Here is a 17096-nt window from a genome sequence, read left to right as displayed (position 1 = left end):
TGCAAAAAGATGGGAAAACATAAAAAGTGGCATTTCTGTTTGGTCTTGAGCAACAAAAATAGATTGAGTTTCATTTTCAGGCTGCAATGTAATAGCACAGTTTTGCAAATTTGCATTGCTCTAAATATATTTTTCTATTGGAACTTTATGTATGTAAATATTTATCTCAAGTTCAGATATGTTTGCTTTTAGCAAAGAGTAAAATACAGGCCAAATTTGACATGATTACAACTCTATAGGTTATCTCCTTGTTAAATCTCTTTGCACAGGATAGAACTTTCTGATGGAAGAAGCTGTCTGAGTAGGAAATACTGACTTTTTTCTCCCATCAAATGGTCTTATTTTTTTCTCCTCAGGGAAACAATAATTCTATAGGTAGCTTTTGAATATTGTTCTCCTGCCTACTTCTAGTAGTTGATTTCATTCTAGGCTAGATTTTTGTCACAGTATCATGCTGAATTTCTTGAATAATTCCATTAGGGAGTTTACAACCACAGGATTCTTAAAGTAATGAGTATCTTTTTCTGATATAGGCTGTGGCTGGTCCATACTGTTAGGTGTTTAAACTGACTCCTTGCTTCTTACTCTTGTGCTTATTTTAGTTTTGATAGATAGCACTCCACCTTTAAAATCATATTTATATAAAACTACAGTTTCTAAAATGATCACATTCATAGTATGATTACTTCTGATGTAATCTGTATTACAAACAGCAGTTTTTGTTGTCTCTTTTGTGGGGGGATGTGTCAAATTCTGAATGATTCTCACATGAATGGATGGTGTGTGCTGGTTCGTGTGCTCCCACACAGCACCTGCTCTTCCGTTTATATCTCCTGTGTGTAGTCAAAGCATGGTGGAAATCCCCACATACCTTCCTGTTAGCATCACTTCCCCCTACCCTCCTTCAGCAAAAAGTATCCAACAAAGGAGAGAAAGAAAACTGCTTTGGGGCAGTTTTATGGTGGCCTGTTGTCTGCAGAGAAGAGCTCTTGCAGTACTCCTCTTAGGGGAACGAGGCTGGGGAGTAGAGAGGATTACAAATTCCTTCTATGTGTCAGGAATTCTAGCGGCTATTTTTAGGATGAGGTGGTTCAGTTCAACCCAAAGCAGAGGTATGTTTTAATGTGAATTTTGCCTCTTACGGTAATGTTCTCTAAATTTCTATTGCTGACCAGTGGAAAAGTTGGTCACACCTTGTAAAAACTGTAGCTAAACACTGAAGTTGGGAGGCATTCCCTCTTGGGATCTTAATATGTGGTGTATAAAACAGTGATAACAACGTGGAAAAATTCCATTTTCTTTTTTCTTTGTTCATAGGCAAGACATGGAAAGATCAAATTCTTTCCAGGCTGAAACTAATTCTTATTTAGTGGTATCTTTATATCAGAAAATTGAATCAGCTTAGCAAGAGCTATTGACGTATTTTGCTTTGCTTTAGTGCTCTCCAATGCAATTTAAATAGCAAACTTGAAAGTGGGTAAACAGTATTTAAAATAGCATATGATTTGTTGCCAGTGTACTTCTCAGAGATTGAGATATTCCAGTACAAATACTTGCAGAATTTTGCTGAGATTGTCGATAGCGGTTTTGTCAAGGTTTTCTTCTGTGTCCTCCATAGTATGCCATACTTCAGGAAAAGGGGATGGAATCAGATGTAGGACTGGAACCCCTATGAGGAGAAAGTGAATTTGGAGGAAAAAAATAGGATTTTTGGTAAGCAAATTAATATGTTGCCACTGGGCACTAGAGTCAGGTAACTGCTCAATACACTCACTTTATAGAGGAGTGTGTGTCACTGCAGTTTCCTTTCAGCTTCTCTTTTTTTGAAGCCTGTGATTACAGCCCATCAGTTTCACTGTGTATTTCCTAAAATTCCTATCTCCTTCTGTCAAGTCCTTTTCTCTCTTTTTTAAGAAACCTGTAGGTAGTAGTTTTACTGTGATACCTGCTCTGTGTTGTTTTATTTGGGATTCTTTGCACTGTAGTTGTTACTACTGTGATTAGGAGCTACAGAAAAGCAGAGAAACCACTGCATCTTCCCAAATCCAAAACTGATTACCATGTTCTTTTTGTAACAAGGTTAGGATTGAGCACTTTTTTGAAGCAGTTACTGGTCCTCTCCATAAGTACTAAATTAAGGTGTCTGTTATTACTGCTCTGTGAAATAGAGCCAATATTGTCCTCTGAGAAGAGGATTTCCACTTGAAAGGCTCTGTATTGCTGCATGCACATGCATCAAGCCACTGATACGTAATGCAATTATTAGGTAAAAGAGGAGTTAAATCAGTCTTTTGCTTTCTGATCACTTTTTTGGGGGCGGCAGTGAGGTGGGTTTTTTTTTGTTTTTTTTTTGCAGCCTGTTTCCTGTTTTACTGGCTTTTCGTCTATCATTTATTTCAGCTGCATACTCCTAAGCGCAACCCCTTTTTTTAACTAGGAATTAATGATGGTATTAGAAAAGGTTTTCAGGTGTAGTGGTTGTTTTCCCTATCAGCTTCTCTAAGGTAGGTTTTTTGGTATCCCTGGACATGTGTGTGAGAACTGTGTTGGTTTCATTGGCCCTGGGGCCCTGCCTCACTGCAAACAGTGAGAGGTTCATGGAGCTGGAGAGCTGTTAGGCAGGAGACAGTAGCTGTAGCTCATTTAGGAGAGCCCTTGCTTGGAAGTGGAGAGGCCTGGCTGTTCTTGTGCCTGCTTCCACAGCTGCATGTGCATTTTGCATTACTTAATAGTTACAATGCATAAGTAATGTTGAAATTGGGGCTGGACATGAAGATACCTCCCTCCTTTCCTAGGCAGATACCTTCTTCAATGAGCTATGGTGTCATACTCCCTTTTGCTTAACCCTTCTCTAGCAACATGACCCTTGTAATCCATGTTGTACAGAGGAAAAATTCAACCAGAAGCATGTACTACATCCACTCTACTTCTTTGGCCTGCCTTAGTTTTGAAGATACTGTACCAGATGCTTGAACTGAGAAGGATGTTAAATCCACATCTTGCACTTGGTCAAGTGCTTTAATCACTGACCTGTAACTTGACAAGGTGGGCAGCACTAGTATAACTGCTTTATCTTTCTTTGATTGAATTCCAAAGGAAAAGACTGAATCCAGAGTCAAAGGCAATGGTGCAGGTGTATGTGCCAACAGAGACACTCAGATAGGGAATCCTAGTTTCAGGTACGTGCTTAATTCCAGGAGGCACGTGGGACTTCAGGCAGATGGTGTCCTTTGCTATCCCTACTGGCTACTCTGTGCACCTTTCCCACTCCTCAGGCTGACAGCTGTAAAATCCATCTATTCTATATGGGACATGAATACCTAATTTGAATTTGTGAGTTCTTGCAGCAGTCAATGCCTTTAAATTTAAACACATAATACTAAGCATTACTGTAGATTTGACAGTAGGTCTTTGTAGAATTTTGTAGTCTTTGTAGATATGACCCTTGACTGTTTCACTGCTTCTAGGAATACTGTAACTGCCTAGTGTGGAGTGTAGAGATACCTTACTGTATTGGTGTTACTCGTCTGTGTAGGACACTATACTGCTAACAGAAATTTCCATTATCTCTACCATTGGAGTTGTGCTCCCACAAGATGATGATGGATACATTTTGCCTCTGCTTTTGCTCTGCTATAGTTTTCAAAGTTGTGATTCTTGGCCTGCTTAAAATTGGACTTAGAAACATCAAATTGGGGCAAATAAACTTGAAAAGCAGCTCTGTATGCACCTGCTCTATCACTAAATGGAACATTTTTTTTTCTGAACTTGCCTTTTAAAAACAGTATTAGAGCTTTTAGTACCTCTTAATAAAAATGGAACATGGTCATCTTCAACCAAGCCTCGATGTAAATAAGACTGGAAATACTGTCTTTCAACAAGGTGATTCTTCAACAGATTCATGCTGTGTAGCTTTTGTTCTGTAATTCACAATGAAAATTATGATTAGAACTTTTGGACAACGTGAGGCATTTTAACACATTTGAATTATTTTTCTTCTCATGTGAATGCTGTTTCCATCAAGGAAGAAAAAAGAGTTGGAGACTGTCTTTTTAATTTGTTTAGTACTGCATAACAGAAGACCTCAAGATTCGTGCTATAATCATCGTTTTACAGAAGGGAAAGCTAAAACACAGAAGTGAAGCAGTTTCCAGTAGTCACACAGTGACAGTGCCAATCAGTTATTAAATTTTTATTTTATGGTTCCCAAGTGTCTGGGAATCTTCCTGAGATATTTTATTAATTAACAAATATTAAAATCTTCATACAGGTTTAAGAACTGCCAAATTTAGCATTTATCTTATTAAATGTTTTAACTGTAAAGCAGAAAAATAACCTAAAAATCTGGTTTACAGAACTTCCTACTTTAGGAAACTACACTCTAAATTTTCGAAGTCCTAAAAAGCCCATACCCTTCTCCTTACCGATTGCTTGAAGCCTCTGAAACCATCGGATAGTGTTTGGAAAATAATTGGGAAAGACTGGGTTTGGTGCACCAATTAAATCCAGTAGTACAAGCAGGTCCTGCAGAAGAAAGAATCTTTAACCTTAAGACAGAATTCTTTACGTTACTGCAGCAGCATAGAAACCCTTCAGTTCCTGTATAGGTCATGATTAAGTCTTCAGTAGCTCTTGCCAAGGACCTAGCTTTGCTGCTGCAGTGCTTGAGAAGATCTCATTAGCAGAACATAATTCAAATGGGATGCATGTCGCTGTCTTTCCAAGGAGGAAAAAATTAGGCTGTTTCTCAGCTCCTCAAGCTGAAATACAGCCAGCTGAAATGGACAGTATCGCCTTGTTTGCAGTTTGTATGTTATACCCCTTTAAAAGAAAAAACGAGTCAGGCGAGGAGAAAACAGAGGAGATTGCTTCTTCCCTGGAGAACAACCAAGTCTGTTAAGGGCAAAGAAGTTTTATACATCACAAGATACAGTGACGAAGAAGAGAAGCGTGAGCTGGGAAATGAAAAGATGGCAGAGACAAGAGAGCAGACAACCAGAATGTTTACAGGGGCCAGTAGGGAATGCACAAAGCTTAGCTCTGAGCTACCTGAAACCAAGCCTGGGCTAGGTGAGATTTGTTCATAGACTGCTTTTATTTCTGTTGCACTTTCCTAATCACTTTGAATTACCTCCGTTTAGGAAGTTGGCTATCCTAGTTTATATTCTAATAAAATTGGGGTGTTTTGATTTTCTGTGGCTTCCTTTCATACTTGCAGGGAGAAGGTCTAAGCAGATCCACCTTAAAAGCTCTTGCCAACTCTGTATTTTATCATATCTTCTAAAATTTCTACAAGCTTGTTTCTTCTGGTGGGGTGAACACACTTTGGTGGGTTCAGGGTTTCATGGGAATTTGGCCAATTACTTACTAATTAAAGAAATGTGATTTACTCTTACTTATTAGGGAGATGAAAGGTACTTACAATGCCCTGGAGCTGATTTGTCGTTGTTGAACCAGGTGGATGTGGAGTAGACACCATTTTTTGAGCTAAGTGTTGAGATCCATAAAGGGAATCAGAAGGCGACCACTGGACAAAGGCTTCTTCACCATCAAAAAAAATAAGCTGAAGTGAAAGGTCTGGTCTTGAGGTTGAGCTGGTCTGTTGGAGGAAGTTAAAAGTAACATAACTGATTTTGGACAGATGATGAAATAAAGGATTGATCCTGTATATAAGCAGCATCAATATGGGTATATTTTTAAGGTACTCTATGCAAACCTTCTCATGGTTTGTAATCTCATACACATGCTATAGCATAACAGTGGTAGTGATCAGCCATTACTGAATACCTATGAGAGTGTCATGTCCCTAGCCTGGAATGATTTTTGGTTCTGGTTAAAAGTTGCATTTCTGCCTTTAATGGACAGGAGCTGAATATGTTGAGACAGGTCTGCAAAACCAGGTAGCTGGAACATCATTTCAAAAAATGAGGGTGAACATGTTAGCAACAACAGGGGATGGGAGTGCTACTATAACTTGGTGGAGCCACAGAGGAGTAATCTCTCTGCTACTGTTCTGCATCAGTGGAAGTGAATTGTGTCTGTGTAAAGCTTATGGTCATGCTTTCTCGTGAAACTTCTGAGAGGGACAAAAAGCATTCAGTCATGAGAATAATCACCCTTTCTTTTCCTTCTCAGTCACTTGCAACCATCCAGGCAATTTTACCCTAAAACCAAAGCACAGGGAGTAGAGTAGTTACGCCCTTCCTCTTCAACAGCCACAAATATCACAGCAATAAAAACTGTTGAGAATATATATGATTACTGTAAGGTCACAAAGGAGCTATGTGTGTGAATTTTTTCCCCAGGTAGAAAGAACCTTTTTTTCTCTATTTACTAACTGAGGTCTTGTTTGTGTTGGGGACATTTCCTAACAATCTCCAACACTGCTAAACCCAGTTTGGTTCCACTATGTGGACAGTTTGGGGAACTGTAGTCTAGGCAGTTGCCATAAATACTTTAACAACTGTATCAATTAATTTTGCTTCAAGTGAAGTTGCATGATGTGGTTAAAAAGGTGGGGTCACTGACAACAGCCATGTCCTGTGTGGACTACAACTCCCAACTAGCTGGAGCTGAACCAATGTAAACAATAGTGGAAAACTTCTCGAAAATGTCCCTCAGGTAGGCAAGGTGATATTGATTATGCTCACAGTGAGATACGAGTTTCACTAATAGCAATGTGTTGTCGCCCTTTGTCCTTTGCACAAAATGGCTTTTTTGATACCAGTCATTCTGCATTACGTTTTGGAAGAAACTGTATTAATGCCATTTGAATTTTAGAAAGAAGTATTTCTTGTTATTATTATTACTGCTTAACACGTTCCCAGGTCTCAATAATGTAAAGAGATATCTTTGCTCTTTAATTTTAAACTAAGTCTATATAACTGGACAAACATTGAGATAAAAATCACAGCTCCAAGTCAAAGTATAAATAGATTTGGCTGAAAACATAAAGTCTATTATGCTACTATGAGCAGAGCAGAAAGGTCATAGCTAATGTATTAAGCAGATGGATCCCCAAGTACTTTTTGTTAACAGACTGTACAAATGACAGCCTGTGCAATGTAATTATATTGCCTCTATATAAAGTGCTCTCTTCTTATATGATAAAAAGATTAAATTAAAAAAAAAAAGTATTACTTGCCAAAACTTCCAGTCTTTAAATTGGTACAGGTTTTTCCATAGATAACCATCAGGCAAATTTATTCAAAATTAAGCTTCTAAATGAAAGCTTGTGTATGTATTACAGGAATGCTTGGTTTTGTGATTAAAAACATCAGCATAGTCTTAATCTTCTAATTCTTAAATATTATTCTTATGTCAGAAGGCACCAAATTAGTTTCTGGAAACAACTGCAGACAAGTAGACTTAAATATCTTAGCTAATTGTGTTCCCTACACTTGATAAAGCAGTTGAGAGAACTTTTCATGTGAAAGCTCTGTCAGTGTTTGCGAATTATCTTCTGCAAACAGTAAATGCAGAACCAGTAGATGGCACTCATGAATCTGTAAAATAGCTTTTGGAGTTTGTAGGATCAAAAGATTGCGAGCCCAGCAATGGCAGCACTTCGAAGCAGATTTTTGTAACATAGGTAAGGTGGACTGATATATAATACTATTACCTGACTGTTTTTGTGTACTCAGCCATCATTTTTTTTCATAAATAAACTATTCAAACTGATGAAGGAAAACAAGAAGAAAAGGTTGAAGTTGTTATGGGATGGAGGGACATGACCTGTCTTGCACAGTAATTTATTAATCTATCTCCCAAAACAGAATACTACTTAGATATTTGAAAATGCAAAATACAGAAAGCAACAAATCCTTGTCAGTGACCTGAGACATTACTGAGTATGACAGGGACTTTCTGGGTAATCTTCTGCGCCTTGTATATGCAAGGTACTATCATATCTCACTGAGTCGATGAAGCATATGTATTATTCAAGTACAAATTGTTATTTTTATATAGTATATATTTATTGGATAGTTTTTAGATAGTCACCCTTTGCATATAAAAATTTTAATATGATAATGTGCTCTAAAGTACTAGATAGAGATTCTATTCCCTTGAAGTTAATGGGAGTTTTACTATAGGCACAGTGATTGGAGAATCAGATGCATAGCTGAGAGAGAGAACGCAGAAATGCTCTCAGACCTATTGCTTTTTTGCAAAAACAGATGAAAGTGAAACAGGCAACCTACCTTGATTAACTGCAGCTTGTTATCCAGGGCACGTGCGAGCTCCAGTATCATAGCGCAAGGCGCGGCTGAATCAGTGGCTCCCACAAACACTCTCCCCTGCCATTGTGGGCCAAAGAACTTTGAGTCATAGTGGCAAGCAAGGACTAGGTGGCGTTTTGCAGAGGGGTCAAGAGTGCTGATAATATTTGAAAATGTTTGATATCCATATGGTGTGTATCTCTGAAATGTATCTTCTTCAATTAACCAGCCAGCCTGTAATCTTTGGAGACGGTGCTTGATGTGCTGCAATTAAAAAAAACAAAAAAAACCCAGATGAATATTGCTTGCTCCAAAAAGGTGTTGCAAACAAATTATCAGTAGCTACTTAACAATACTGGCATTTAAGCATTTCTGTAAGTTTGTGGTATTTTTAATAGATAAATTTTTGTAGCAAAAGATTTAATTTATTGCCACTATGAAAAATAAGTGATGTCATTGCTACCTTATCTTATCCTCTGACTGGCTCACTTGCATTTCATTTCTCCCTCTTGTCTCTTGCTAGTACGGTCTTTGGAGTGCGAGGGTTCTTTAATCCATCAATATGACATGTTAAAATCTTGATCTCTGAAGTTTCCCGGCCAGTGATTTTCCGGTATGGCCAGGATAGATCTAATGTTTGGTTCTTCAAATACAAGCTTTCAGCTCAGTTGTGTCTTTATGTTAAATGTCAAAACTATGGCTACAGAGAACTTCTTGTGGCTATTCTGACAATTACCATGTATAGATGCATACAGTAGTAAAAATAATATGCTGGACTTTTTTTAAATTTCTATGAGAAATCTGCCTTTCAAGTGATACGAGTTGTTTACAAGGCTGTAAATTAAAGAAAGATTGAAGCATTTGAGAACAACTGATTTTAAAAATGAAGGCCTGTAAGCATAAGTCATTTTAAGATAAAAATTAGGACAATGAATCTGTGTAAGAGGTCATTCATTTTAGACAGCTTCCTACCTAAAGAGAATACCTCTAACAACCCCAATTATACTTAGTACACAGTTCTGGCTAACTTTTATTAGAAGACCATCTCTGTTAAGCAACTTATTTTTACTGGTCCCTTGAGTGCTTCTTCCAGGCAGATTCCTCTCTCTTTAAATAAACATTAGGAAAAGCCTCTAAGGGGGAAAAAAGAAAACATGCTTTAAAGACTTGTCCTGCTCTTAGTGAAGTCAATGGGAATATTGCCATAAATTTTAGTGCTAGCACAAATTTCCATTTTGTTTGTGGTCGCCTTCTGAAAGCTTTTATGGAATTGTATAGTCTACCCATTATCTGTAGGCAGAGCATAGGGCTTCTGGGATGGATTAAGAGGAATATATAAGCGTGGTGTAGTTCCCAGTAAGCATTATCCTTGACTTGAACTGGCCTTCTCCCTAAAATGAGTCTCATGCTCTTTCTGTATCTTAATAAGTAACTGTCATCCATTTTGTACTCTGTTGTGTTTTGACAATGGAGATTTTTTTTTTTTGCTTTGGTGGGGGTATGTTTTGTACCATGTTGTTACCTTGTAATAGGATGATCCTTATTTGAACATGATTTGTGGTTTTATATCTTAAGCCCTGTTGTTTTTTGTTTTTCTTCTTTTTTCCCTTTCATTTGGCTGCCTGCCGGGGTATCACTGAGGAAACCACAGAACTAGATCTATAGACACACACAGAGCATGAAAAAAGCTGCATTTTTCCAGTCTACCAACCGGAGACTGGCAAATAAATTTATTGTAGTTAGGGCTATCTTGGAGCTGTTGAGTCACTACCTAAAGGGTAGAGATGGCACAGAGCAGTTACTTTCTAGTGAGACGTTGCAAAAGTCTTCCAGTAAATTCTGCCATGCCACTGGTTTTGTCTCCTGGCTGACTAATGTAATCCAGAGGGGGCACGACAGCCCTGAGGATGCCCACGCTGCGTGCAGAGCAGGGGTGCCGAAAGGGCAGCAACCCTGTTGTGTGGTAAATCATCATGGCTCAAATACAGTGTACTGGAGGTGTTACCAGCTTGGGGCCAGGTGCAATCCAGCTGTGTTACCCAGCGTTAGTGCACTGCTGTGCTCCAGCCAACGGGGCTAGCATTGCCCTTGGCCCAGTGTTGTGCTGCAGCCTGCTGACCATGTAGACTGCCGGCTGGTTCGGCCTCTCTGACCCCCTTCAGTGCTGATGTGCCCGTCTGAGGCCATGGTACAGTGGAGGGCGGCAGTGCAGGACCTGCCTAGAAATGGGGGTGGGGGTGTCACTTAGCTCATCCCCTGTGTAGAGGTCCAGGGTGCTCGAACCAGTGACCAAAAGCCTGCCTGTGTGAGGGAAAGGACAACTGTTGTGTTGTCCCTTGGTTACCTAACCTGGGGGGAGCTTTTTAATTTAAAACCTTAACCTAAAAACTGGTTTTCTTTCACCTTTCTATGCAGCCCTGGGAAGTAATGTTGGCTAAAATGCAAGCTGTATCTTCTAGGCACTGTGCAGTCTAGACTAGAGCAATGAGAGAGTTCTTCCTACTGAAAGGAAGGAATTTGTCCCTTACAATAGTGGCCACTAAAGGCACTACCAGAGCATAAATAATAGATGTTCTTAGTGTCTTTTGGAAATGTTGTCTTACCTGTCGTACGGCATAATTTCCTGGTGATCCTGAGTATCTTTCTATCAGGAAAGGACGCAGATCATTCTCCCACATTTGAGAAACATCTGTGTTTTCTACAACTTTTTGAATAGTGTTAGAATGTAAAATTCTTGGTTGATGAGAATACTGTAGAAGGAAAAAAAGGAAAGATTGCTGTAGCTATTACTAGATTTTTTAACCATAGTTTTCTTCAAAACTACTGTAAAAGTGATATTTTAACTAGTATATTGTGCTATTTTGATTTACTGACAACAAAAGTTATTTTAATAAAAGCTTTTCTCACAAAAGCAATTGACATTTTTCATTTCTGTGATTTTTGCATTTTTGTGTATTCCGTGAAGAATGTGCTAATACTAAAAATGTGGGAGAAATCTTTACCTACTAGACATGCAAACTCAACCCATGATTGTTTTTTCTCTTTTCGTTATGATATCGCACCACATACATCCTACAGTCATGTCTGCAACTGTGTGGCTTTCAAATGAGGTTTCTGTTCAGGCCAAAATACCGGAAGCTTTATTTTAGTAATAATAATATTTGGCTTTAAGCTATGCCTACATTATGAGGTGCAGTACCACGCAAGCTCTGTCCCAGAAATAGTGAAGCTGCATTGTTGTGGCCTCTGCCACAGTGGTGGTGTTGGTGCGACTACACAGCATAGCGCAGCTCAGCTGGAGTGAGCTCAGGTAAACGTCAGCTTTGGGATGTACACTTTAATCTCAGAAGTGGCAGCTCATCTCCTATAACAATAGCTAGTAGTGCCAGCATTGATATTCCTCCCAAATACTCTTTGGCCTTTTCTGTTGCCTAAGTGTGGACCTCTGGAGCTGTTTTAGATGACCTAGACCATTGAGACCTCCTCATGGGGCTGGCAAATATGTCAAAGACTAGTGAGAGCTGCGTGGCCTTCTGGCGCGGTAGCTGAATGCCAAGTAGGATACTCTAGGACAGTCCAAACATCCCTTTTGGCTCCTGATTTGAATCTTCCCAATCTAGCAATAGACTGCTCATGAACTTCCTTAGCCACTCATGCTTTTATAGATTCGTGTCACGGGATAGGTTATATAGCCATTCCCTATTTCTATCTTAGGAGGTTTCCTCTAGTCCTATAGTTGATCAGACTTGCTGCCTTTCATTGTACCCTGTCTGCATCTGCTATATCCTTTCTGCGATGAGGGGAGCAAGGGAAACTGGACTTATGAGGGCACCATAGCCTTACAGTGTAGCATAATGGTATTCTCTATTTCATTTTCTTTTCTTTTCCTACAAATTCTTAATGTTTGACTTGCTTTTGGCTGCTGTTGCATTGAGCTAACATTTTCATAGATGTATTTACTATAACTCCATCATTGTGTAGATTAAGAAAAAATTAAACATAATTCCCCTTCCTTTCCCACTCACTCACGTGCTTCACTTCACATTTGTCTGAAATGACTGCTGAAACTCATTTATTACCTGGCCAGTGAGTGTACTGACCTTAAGGTCTTCTGCAGTTCTGTGTAATCAACTTTCATCTTAACCATCCTGAACAGGTTAATATTGTGAAAAAAAAAGTTCTTTTTGCCTCACTGTTTCTCCTCTTTCTACTTCATTTATGTGTGTGCTGAACAGAGCAGCCCAAACACAGATGCTTTCTAGACTCCACTGTAAAAACTAACCATTAAATTCTACCCTTCACTTTCTCTTTTCCTAGCTGTTTATCTATGTGAGGACCTTTCCTCTAATTTCATCTTAGTTTACTAGTGAAATTAAGTAGGAGAGAGACAGAAAGATACTGAATCCTACAATGCCAATTACATTATAGCTTTTAAGTTTAAAGCTATAATCACACCAAATTTCAGGAGATGTAGTTAACATTTTTAATGCTAACAAATTTAGAAATTTATTAAAGAAAAATCACATTTCATCTGATATATTGTAAAGTTGAACTATTAAAAGTTTGCAAATTGTATTGTAGAAGAAGCATAAAATGTTTCAACTTTTGAAAGACTAAAAGTTTAATACAATGAAATTTATATCAGTGTAGAAAAGACACAGACATGAGAAAATGTTGGCAGGGAACAGTTTTATTTAGGAGGAACAGGTGGTAGGACATGAGGTAAAATCTAAAACTGCACACTTCAGAAACAGTGCGGGAGGACAATTAATTAAGGAGATTCAGAAAATACACCTTCATCTGAACAAGTGAAAGGCTCAGTTAAAATGTTGAATCATGTCTAGCTTATAACTGTAGAGCATGCCTGATAATCATGGCCTTTGAATCACTTTGCAAAGAAACATTATTATTAAAGTACCAATGTATGAAAACACTTCAGAAGAGAGGAAGAAATTTCCATTTTTAATAATGGAAATATCTTCAAATTCAGGAAGTCATAGAATTACAAAGGTGGTTATGAAATATAAAAGAGCAGCAGAATGAGAGCTGTGGGTGACTCATTTTTTGCAGTGTTGGTCAATCCATATTTCCTCCATATGCTTTGTCCATGCGTTCAGCCACTGTGTGAGAGATGAGGCCACAGTAGGGAGACAGAGCAATGTATTCGTGGCAGGGCTGCTGTTAAACGCTAAGCTGCCTGAACTACTGTACTGTAGTACTAAGCTGCCTACAACTGCAAGACTTAAGCCTGTACAAGTAGCCCACCCATAACTTGTTGATTCAATGTATGTGAGCTTGAAGTCAATTAAGAACTTTTAATGTTCAGTCCTGATACCTCCTCCTCAGTGAGCGACACAAGAAGGATGGATCTGTCTGTAGGCTGTAAGGAGAGAATTCCTCTTTCAGCTTTTGAATCTTGCTTCCCTTTAGGGAGAAGGAGCAAAATTTGTCAAGGGACAACAATTTGATGAGAAAGAGGAAGTGGCTCTCGGTTAGTGTCTTTAAGGGCAGAGGAGTTCAGATGCTCTGGTTCTGCGGTTAGATGATCTTACTGCAATCATTAGCAAGTCGGTTGACTAGTTAGAATGGAGTGAGATAAAGAGTGTATTTGTGTGGTTTAAGGGGGAAAAAAGGAGCACCGGGGTTACACGCTTCTACACTGAGTACTGACTACAGATTTAGCTTTACTTATTTATTCTTATCGATGTCATATATATAGTAAGATAAAATGAGTAAAACAGAATGACAAGGTTTCTGTTAAATTATTAAAAAAAAAAAGGTTTTTACGTGAGCAGTGAATAAAATCAAGGAGAAAGGGAATGACTAAGGGGAAGTGAGTGAAAACATATGAGGGAAGCTTCGTTTTGCCAGTTTGCGCTGGACCCTGATTTGTTGTTGAAGAGCACATTGCATTGGATTAGCAGAGTTCAGTCAGTTCTAGGTGAACTTTGAGTTCAGCTCTTCCACCAACACCTGAGAATGGATTTTAAAAGTGTATTTCTATTTGGAAATGCCTGAAGCCTTTAATTAAGTGAAACTTATAGTTCCGTGATATGCTATGTTCCATGTGATCTTGTTCCTCTTGAAGAAATTGTTAGTGTTTCATAATCAGCCATCAAAAGCTGTTTGCTATACAGAGAAATCAGGATTGTATCTGCTTATTATTGTTTCACTAAACATTATCCCGAGAGTGCTTTTTTCACTAGTTTGCACAATGCTTTAAATTAAAAAGAATACAGTATATTTTTCCAAGACATTCTAATATTATGTCCTTTTAAAATAATTATGTAGGAGCTATCAGTACAATCCCTACTCATTTTTTCTAGCTAAACATGAATCACTTCTGGAAGAACCATTTGTTTTCTCAAACTAAAATACTGTCCTTTTCCGCATCACTGTAGTTATGCTGAAAATTAGAATATAATATATTATCTGTAAAATTATATAGAACATACTTTTAGGTTTTGATCCCTCCTGTTCTGTTAAGTTTCCCCTTAAACTCAATAGCTTTCTCTGACATTTACTGTGCTAGCTGCCAATTCCCCGTTGGTGTGAATTGTATCATTACTGTGACAAATGTGTGAAGGCTGTTATCCCTAGCTGTTAAATTAGAATGAGAGGGAAGCCATGTTATCTTTTACCTGTCTGTACCTTGCAGAGCAGCTGCACTGCCTAAAATAACGGAATTAGATGCAATCTCAGCTTCATGCTGCCAGTGGCAGAAAGTGCTTAGCCCAGCCACCTACAAGCACTGCGTTATTACCATGTCAGCTGCTCCCACGTTAAAACATGAGCCATGACCACAGACTACAAAGATGAAACAAAGACGAAATTTATATCCATGCTCAAGAAAGACAGAGAAGGGTCACATGAAGATGTCTGAGGCTTCCTGACTGATGGACAGAGAGGCTGGCAAGTCACACTGTGTGTGTGTGTGTGTGCGCGCGTGCGTGCGTGTGTGTGTGCGTGCGTGTATGCATGTGTGTGTTATTTAGCAGCACCCAGCTGCTGATCTCTATCTCCCATAAATGTGCTAGCCCCCGCACCATGGCTAAGTGAGGTGGAGAGGAAAGAACAGGCTGAGAAATACAAATGCAACCCACCTTCTCCAGGGTCCAGTCTGTCCCGGTTTCCCTCCCGCTCACCAGGTGAAGCAAGGAGACTGCAGACAGGCAGAACGCCCCAATCCAGGTGGGAGCCGCGGCTGTCCCCTCACCTCCGCCTGCCCCTGCCATCCCTCTCCTGCAGCCCTGGGGGCTCTTCATGCCTCCAAGCCGGAGCTGCTTGGCCTGCAGGCCACCCTCCCCTTCCCCTCTGCTGAGGTCTGGGAGGGAGAGGGGAGAGCCAGGTTGGTGCTGAAGGAGGAGGAAAAAGGGCAGCGCTGGAGGGAGGGAGAGAAGCTTCTGCAGAAAGAGGTGTCTAGCTCTTAGTTGTTTCATTCAGCAAGAGCCATGCTGGCTACATCAGCCTTTCCCAGCCCATTTCCGTGGTGAAATGAGCCTTGTCCCCAGCACCACGTCAGCAGTATCAGGAGAGCTGCATGTGACTAATCCCCAAGCCCTCAGGCAGCAATCACTGCACCATGGTCTCTCTCTTTTTCCCACCTCTCTCCTCCCTCTTTTCCTCTCTTCCTGCAGGGATTACAGTCTTGCAAAAGGAGGCTCAAAGGGGGTTGTGATTTTTTCTCTGTGAGAAGAGCTGTAGCTTGTCGTTTTCAAGATCGCTTTTTCTGTATTTTTACAGATAGCTTTCAAATGAATTGAGGCTTTGTGGCTCTACTTGATCTCAATAAATTTGAAAATAGATCCATAACTCCAGGCGTTTGAATGAGTCCTCTGTAGACCAACTTCAGGTTCCTGCTGAGAATGGGCCGCCACCATCATTCACTAATGATGATCAGTTTGAAATGAGTATTTGTGAAGCATCTTGAAATGCAAAGATCTATATAATTGCAAAGAGTTTTAATTTACATTTTTAATGCTCTTTTTACAATCTTTTTAAACTTAAAATGACAATACTCAATAATTTCAATGAAAGTCCAAATTCTGTCTTTCTAAATTCTGTAATTACATTAATAACCACTGATGAAGCAAGATTTGTGGTGTTGTAAAGACATCTGACATTGACTGTTTTGCATCATTGATATTCCATTTAAATATTTTAATATTAGAGGAATGGAAAAATTTGCTGATTTGCAGATTTTTAACCCGGGTTCTACAGATTTCCTAGAAAAGCTAATAGATCTGCTGCCCAGCATATTTCTCTGGGGGTGGTAGTTTTACTGCAGAATCAGCATCCTTGTAGATGATACTAAGAATATGGCTGTATCCAAATGCTTCATAGGTAGGGGAATAAAGAGTTAATTTAAATTAATGTCAGCTCTTCACACAAGTGCACACATTGGCTTTGGTAGGAAGTTGTTCCAAATACAAGACCAAGTCACTGGTGAATAGGGAGAAATGGACAATCGTTTGATTGCCAAAAAGATCAGTGTGGTTTACAAATGTTATCAACAGAGACTTAGGTTAAAGCCATGGCCTGTCAGCAGAGATCAAGTCATGGGAAATTAATTTAAATCCACCTTCCAAGATGACATGATTCTAACAAGACTACACAACAGAACAAAAATCTATTGCCCTTCAATCAGATTTCTTGGGGTTGTCTATATAATCCAGATGTTGGACAAAGTTTCTGGCTGATGCACAGGGTTCTCATACAATTTAGCAGAAAAGAGGACAGTATTTGCCAAGAGTGGAAGCTTGATTCAGGACTAGATCATACAGTTTTCCTGTAGGGATTGTAGACCCACTGGGAGGTAAAGGCCCCACTGAGGGCTACAGGTCCTTCATAGTATTTGAGCCTGGCAAGCATAGTATA

General features: G+C 39.3%; 1 protein-coding gene across 1 annotated transcript; it reads right to left on the bottom strand.

The window, feature by feature from the left end:
* Nucleotides 1-4: 4 nt before the first annotated feature.
* QPCT (glutaminyl-peptide cyclotransferase) lies at nt 5-15671 on the bottom strand. The gene is made up of 7 exons (XM_013943809.2): nt 15323-15671; nt 10823-10969; nt 8202-8483; nt 5423-5599; nt 4425-4524; nt 3804-3920; nt 5-1669 (listed from the first exon to the last, which is right to left on the bottom strand). Exons 1-7 carry the CDS (start codon nt 15656-15658, stop codon nt 1524-1526), a joined length of 1305 nt encoding a protein of 434 aa, XP_013799263.2. The 5' UTR covers nt 15659-15671; the 3' UTR covers nt 5-1523.
* Nucleotides 15672-17096: the final 1425 nt, after the last annotated feature.

The sequence above is a fragment of the Apteryx mantelli genome, chromosome 3, assembly GCF_036417845.1.
Source record: "Apteryx mantelli isolate bAptMan1 chromosome 3, bAptMan1.hap1, whole genome shotgun sequence".
In the NCBI taxonomy this organism is placed as follows: Eukaryota; Metazoa; Chordata; class Aves; order Apterygiformes; family Apterygidae; genus Apteryx; species Apteryx mantelli.
Note: the sequence above shows the minus strand (reverse complement) of the source record. Positions and strands in the feature narration are given on the sequence as shown.

Bases quoted from the DNA above. Each gene is read 5' to 3' on its own strand.
- QPCT (XM_013943809.2), bottom strand. From the start codon at position 15,658: ATGAAACAACTAAGAGCTAGACACCTCTTTCTGCAGAAGCTTCTCTCC. The intron at 8,484-10,822 runs GTAAGACAACAT...TTTTAATTGCAG, and splicing joins GAAATTATGCCGTACGACAG to CACATCAAGCACCGTCTCCA. The intron at 3,921-4,424 runs GTAAGGAGAAGG...TGTGAATTACAG, and splicing joins TCAGAGGCTTCAAGCAATCG to AACAAAAGCTACACAGCATG.